Source organism: Tyto alba, unplaced genomic scaffold, assembly GCF_018691265.1.
Source record: "Tyto alba isolate M040663 unplaced genomic scaffold, T.alba_DEE_v4.0 Super-Scaffold_13, whole genome shotgun sequence".
Taxonomy (NCBI): Eukaryota; Metazoa; Chordata; class Aves; order Strigiformes; family Tytonidae; genus Tyto; species Tyto alba.
Genome location: NW_024881275.1, coordinates 35,185,134 through 35,191,941, shown reverse-complemented (window position 1 = coordinate 35,191,941; position 6,808 = coordinate 35,185,134). Strand labels below are relative to the sequence as shown.

Here is a 6,808-nt window from a genome sequence, read left to right as displayed (position 1 = left end):
GACTCGAGAACAGCTGTAAAAAAGACAAAAACTGTGTTGTCCTCTCAAAGATCTGGGTGGGGAGGATTTTCCCCCAAGCAAGTGAGGAAAGAAGTCATCTAAGTCCGCACATTTGCCTTCGGGATCACACAGAGATACACCTGCCTCTTGGGGCCCGCCGGAATCCTCCCTTGTCTCAATGCAGTTTCCCACGCTGGCCAAAAGGGGCTGTGCCAGGGCAGGGAGAAGGTGGAGCTGAAAGTGAGCAAGAGCAACCTGAGAGCGCCTCCAGCTAAGTAGACTTCAAGTGATACTCACCGACCCTGTGGATGGACTAACCAGGTGCTGGCTACTGTTGTCCTGTGCTGCAGGTAGCCTTCAACCTCCACCCAAAGCTCTCCTGCGTATGAAAGGCACATGGAGCTGACAGAGACCGACCATGATCAGCCAGGAGTGCGCAATTTGGCCTTCCAGGTAAGCATGATTTCCTTTGCTTTGTGGGGAAGAGGAAGGACTTAAAACAATGAACAATGCCTACTTAGATTCACAGAGTCGTTTAGGTTGGAAAAGACCTCTAGGAGCATTGAGTCCAACCACTGATATTTCAGTCCCTGAACAAAGAAAAAGCAGTTTCAGCTCACTGCCTGCAGAGATTTTACAACACCCCACATGCTTTGCACCCATACCCTGCCAAAATATAAGGCTCTTGTATAAAATGCTGGAGAACAATTTACACATTCAGGAGTAGGCTCCACTTGTTGTCTTCATCTGCTGCCTGATGTACTGGCATCCTTGAAAGATCCTGACTCAGTAATATTTCATAGGCTGATGAATCTCACAACTAGCTCATCCACTTTTCCCATCTGCTGTGTCACTTGATGCTTTTTCCTGAGGATAGGTAGTTCACGGTTCTGTTGAAGAGGAGGTCATACTTATGCAACAGACATATATCTCATCAAAGCAATGTATATTAATAATATGAGAAAAATAATCATGCAATCACACTGGGGTATATCTTTTCTTCCACGAATAAACTAAGTGCAATTGTCTTGTTCTGCTCCCAAGAAGAGCACAGAGAGGAGGTAAGGAGCCAAACCAGAAGGTTCTGCATATTATGCGCATGACGTTATGTTAACAGCCATTAAAAAAATGCAGATTTCAAAAGAGGAAGCACCAAAAAAAGCTGTTAACCAGTTACTTACCGATTCTCAGTGCCCAGCATCTCTGCACTTTCATATGAATTAGAGCAGGGACAAACAGAAATTTGTGAACCCACAGCCCGGCTGGTTCACTGTAATTTTTACTGAAGGTAGAACCAGCCAGGGAGAGGCAGTGGCTCTAAAGAGTGCTGTGTTAGCCAAGCACCCCTTGCTCTTCTCTGCAGCCTCTCTGATCCTTACTCTGCCCTTGAGCTCAGCTAGCAGGAAGGATAGTACTCGTGGGTGTGAATATCAGCCGACCTGATTCAAATAACACAGAAAGGTCTTTGTAGATGTTAAGCATGTGGAATATTACGTAACACCAGTGACATCCAACCACTCTATATTTATTAATTGGGTTGCAGAGACAGACAAACAATAGATTGATTTGATAATCTGCCAGTCAGGGAATATTTGCGGAATGTAAGGGAGTTAGGGTCAAGCCCCTACTCCAGTCAGTGGTTAATAATTCACGCTAAGTGGGACAGCTTCAAGCGGAGACAGGGACAACACTTAAAACGCAGTAGCCCAGTAGTAGGGGCATTCTCTTGGGTGATCGGAGCGCCCTCAATGCACTTATGCTTCAGAGCAGATAGACGTGCTATTTGAATTTGGGTCTCCTTCAGTTCAAGTGAATGAGGTAAGAGAGGGCTTCATGCTGCCTGCATTTTCACACAAGACACGTGCCTAAGATAGTGCAGTCAGCTCCCAGAGTCTGTGCCTACAAACTCATGGAGAGAAGTCCCTCCCTAGCTGCAAAAGCTCAGTGCCAAACGTTCTTGAATGACCTAAACTGAAAATCACCTTTCCTCAGCAGTCTCTGTGGAGCTCAGAACAGTGACTGTTAATCCTCTACCTTACGCAGCTAGCTCACCTGGGCAATGTGCAAGGAACCCCAGTGCTTCCTTTCCTGTCCATCGCTGACATTTTCAAGAGCCTGCAAATCCTCCTTAGTTTAAATAATTCAAATCACAGAGACTGGCCAACAATGAAACCTGGAGCCTGAGTCAGGTCTTCTGGTTACCTTTTTTCCTGGAACACCAGAAGATGTTTACATTTACATTTAAACTATCTCTGAGTCAACATAAAAGTCACTCCCTAGAGAAAATAAGGCACAGAAGGAAATAGGTAAACTTCTGCATATAGAACAGTAAATCACAGTAGAAGCCACTGAGAAGAAAACAATATCATAATGTTTTCCTATTTTCTTGTATTTGAGCTTTTTTTGCACAAAGAGCGAATACTTTTCTTCCTCCAAGGTACAGTGTCTTCTAGTATTAAGCAATGAGTATCTTCCCTAAACTACAAAATATAAAAGTGTTCTGGAAAGAAATGAATTTAAGCAACTTTATCAGTGTGGGATTGCACTCCATAGGTACTTTCAGATGTACTTGAGACATTTAATGATTAATGCACAAAGGGACAGAAGAAATAAGACAGTTACAAAGTAAACCCAGGTTAAGTAGTTCTATAAATTAAGTTAAGAAAACAGCTCTCAACATAATACAAAGCAGCTCAAGGCTAACAAGTGGTGGATGAATTATTGTATCAGTTATATTATGTCAAGCATGAGAAGCATGGTGCTTTCTGTTGTAGAGGGATTTTAATAAGATGAAGAGGTTGTAATAACAGAGTAATCTGCCTTTCAACTAGTTGTACAAATGGTCAAAGAGGGATACCTATCTGAGATCTTCTCAATTTCTCATTGGCTATTGATATTTAAACACACACATTCTTCTGTACTCTGATAGGAATTACACTGCATCACAGAAGCATAAAACTTTTTCAACCATACTGCAGTAAGCCCTCGTAAATCAGTTAACCAATGTTAACTTTCGGAGAGGGCATGCATCAATATGGTGTAAAGTTCTATTAACACCATCAAATATATTTTTAAAAATGCATGATCCTGCAAAATATCAGTTACTTATTTTGTACACTACACAGATTCCACTTGAACTGTTTATAGGCATAGTGTCAAAAACTGCAGGTCCTGCATTATTGCCTTGTGATTATGCCAATACCTGGGAAACCCAGGAGCAACATGTCACCTTATTAACAACTCAGAACAGTCTCCGAAGAAAAGACGACAAAACCCAAATGTATGGCTCCACTGTATTTCTCATTCTCTCTCTCTCTTTGATATTAGGGACATCTACATTACTAACTGCCATTTGGGTGTACCACAATGAGTAAGCTTCCTGTATTGTTTTTAAGAAGATACACAGCTCTACCCACACTGCCAGTCTTCCCAAGCACGCTCCTACTATTCAGTGCAATGTAACCTTAATAAAACACCAATGCAGTTGTTAAGACCTATATACTGAAGTTACCGGTTTTGGATGCTACTTTGTAGATAGAATCAACAGATTTCCACACTATTTATACCAAGACATTCAGGTTTTTAATATATTTTTCCCCTTAAAGATGTTATGCAATTTAAGAAACCTAAATCATTATCCTCATAGTCTCATCACTATTCAGAAGACTGTCTGTGTTAAGAGTTTACATGTGATATAATATATTCTGTATTTATATCTACAATAATGTCTTTCATAATGTATAGAAACACTATTGTGTCTCCCACATTGGATGTGATTCAGTTAACTTCTCTCTGATGGCACTGGCTAGAGGATCACTACAGTTGACCACAGAATTTCCTTCTCAGAAACCCTACAACACTAACAGTGATCCCTAAAACTGAGATTGGATTTACCTAGCTTGTGTTTAGCCCTCATTTAGGAGGCAAAGGTTTTACCTGATCAGTTCTAATGATTCAGTTCTCTGCTAACGATGACATTAAACAAGTCACACTTATTCCTCAAGGAATGGTAAGAACTGGTTCATAACAAGGAATGGTAGGTGGTATGAAAAAACGCCCTGACTTTTAGAAGGAATTCAGAAATAAGCATAAAGTAAATACAATGCAAAGGGAAGATAAGAGCTAATAAATGCTTACTTTTCACTGGCATTCTATTTTCAGTGTTACGATGCATTAAGCAGTCAGTAACTCTTTCTGTGACAGAGTGGTCTTAAGCTGACTTGAGGAAGGATTCTCTTTTAAAATTATCCCTTTTATTCATGTTACATAAGGACCTTGGTACTGCCATATCATATGCAGCTTTTGTATTCCATGTCATTCAGATAAGCTTACACCAATATCCTAAGTGATATCATTTATTTCTGTGTTTATCACCATTCCCCACAGCTTTCTAAATACTCTTCTCTGGTTGGTTAATTCAGATTATAGGCACTATTAAGAATTTACATTTCATAGGCAATGTTGTAATTTCCCTTGGAAATTATGAAGGTATTTCACTGTATGACTCCAGCCGATCCAGGCAGGAAATTATGAAGTCCTTTTCCATATTTTCAAAATTTGGCTTTCCAAAGCCATGCTTGCATTTAAAAAAAAACCCAACAAACTAAACAAACTAACAGTGACATATTACTGTTAGCAATTACAATCTCAGCGAAAACTCATCTACACAAAGTAGAGAAGCACTTCTTTGTTCCAGCACTGGGGAACACAGGGGATAGCTCCACCAAAGACATGTTCCCCAACAGACACGAAGCATAACATATTTATACACTTTTTCAGCCGCCATGGTTACATAAGTTCTTTTACATAAAGGTGCATAGAATGCTCACTTCTTAATTTGACTTTTACAGTGATTGGTTTTATCAATTACCTCACCTTATCCATGTTCCTATTCTAAAGTAATCATTGGTTAACTTCACAGATTGTAATCCTTGATATTCAAATCAAAGAGGGGAGGGTAGTGATTAGCATATTTGTGTTATTTCCTGGAAATCATTATCATATGCATATGTCTCTAACACGTGTGGTTACGTTGGACAAGGGCACTCTGGTGGTCATCAATAGTCTTCCTCACTGTGTCCGCTGTTTGAACTCCATCCTTGCACATGCTCATTTCACCCTTTGGCTGATCTCCCAAATCAAGGCTAGTTTCTTCTGGTACCCATTGTTTTAATTCAGAGTCCGTAACGATTTCCATAGTAATCAAGGCAAACACAATACTAGCTACTTATTCCTAAGACCGTAACATATCCTGTGTTCTCATAGGTACTATAACTCTGTATCACCCATATGACCAGAAATCAAAATAATAGTCTAAGGTTCAAGCTATTACATTAGGGTTATTGTAACACTACCCCATATGTCTAGCAGGAAATAGTGAAAGTTATTTATATCTTTATGCTCTTTTCTTCTCAGGCTAAGTAAGTATTGCTTGCGAAAACCATTTTTAGGATTTTTGTCCTTGCCATCCTCATTGTGTTCCTGCTTGCCATCAACAGGTGTTTTGAATGCCATAATTACAGGGGTCATGTGCAGCTTGTTATATTCTCAGGAATGTGCAGATCTTCTTTTCTTGATCTGTTTTTTCTGGATTTTGCTTTCTGCCTCTCGTATTTTACTTGGTCTGAGAGCAAGCGGATTTCCTGTTTCTTTTTTTATGTCTAGCTTGTGCCAGTCTATCATTTTAACTTGTTTATCCTGCATTTCAGGATACTATCCAACTATCCTACTCAAGACTGACAACTTTAGCTTTTTAAAAAACCAGTAATGTACTCAGAGGTGTGTGAGTCTAATTTACAACCCATTTCAAAACACCTCATGAAGATTTAGCCATCCAAATTTAAAAATGACAGTACATGTTTCTTCTCTGCTGTCTCTACACCTCATTTACTATACTTTAACACATGGATAACAAACATTCATCCCTCCTGCCCTGTACACTGACTTTTAGGATTTGACAGGAATTTATGAATGCTATGATTATTGATCAGAAAATATCTTCCTCAGTGTTTAAAATGCATTTCAACTCCTTAGAATCATGACACTCTGGCTAGCCAAAGGCAGTATATGATGGTATACTTAGATGAATGGTCTTCAGCTACACTGAATATTAAAAGAATAGCAAAGTTTTGAACTATAAATCAGGTGTCTTCATTTCAGCTGACTGAATGCTAGCCAAAATCCAATGAAATCCAACATGGTAACTTAAAACATTTGCTTTTGTATCATCGGTTTTCCACTGAGTTCCTTAAGTATCCTTACCCTAATCTCCAAAGATAATGTAATGACACACCCTTAAACCTTAAACAGTTTAAGCAGCTGCTTGGATGCTCTGATAGCCAATCTGTTTTCATCATTAACTGCTTCCTTGTGTCAGTACATGCAGAGGAGGTTCAGAAGTGAATCAGCATGTTGCTGTATCTGGCCTGTGCTCCTAACAGGGCTATGTTAGCCATAGTCACTAATGCTTGAACTCCTTCTGTTGCAATGTTTTGTTCTGCAGACATTTCCAGGTAGGTGGAAAAGGATACTCAGCAAATGAGGTAAACAGAATCTTTTCTGACTGTGCTGGGTGCTTAGGTAGAAATCTGCAACAGCAAATGATAAGCACAGACAGAGCTGCTCCTTCAGCAAACTCAGAAAGACTCTAAGCAAATAAGAAAAAAGGAAGAGACAGTTTTATTTGTCACTTGAATATTGTTATTCTTATGAGAAATTTTAAATATTTTTTTTTTTCTTCAGGGGTTAGGGTTAAATAACATGTTTTCACCAAACAAAGAAATTGTATAAAGAAAAGGATGAAGAGATT

At 39.4% G+C, this 6,808-nt stretch overlaps 1 protein-coding gene across 1 annotated transcript in view; it reads left to right on the top strand.

The window, feature by feature from the left end:
• Positions 1–286: 286 nt before the first annotated feature.
• SLC28A3 (solute carrier family 28 member 3) overlaps positions 287–6,808 on the top strand; it is a 45,380-nt gene continuing 38,858 nt past the window's right edge. Inside the window, exon 1 of the mRNA XM_032981850.2 lies at positions 287–453. Within this exon, the coding sequence (XP_032837741.2) occupies positions 397–453 (57 nt within the window). The 5' untranslated portion in view covers positions 287–396. The remainder of the gene's footprint in view (positions 454–6,808) is intronic.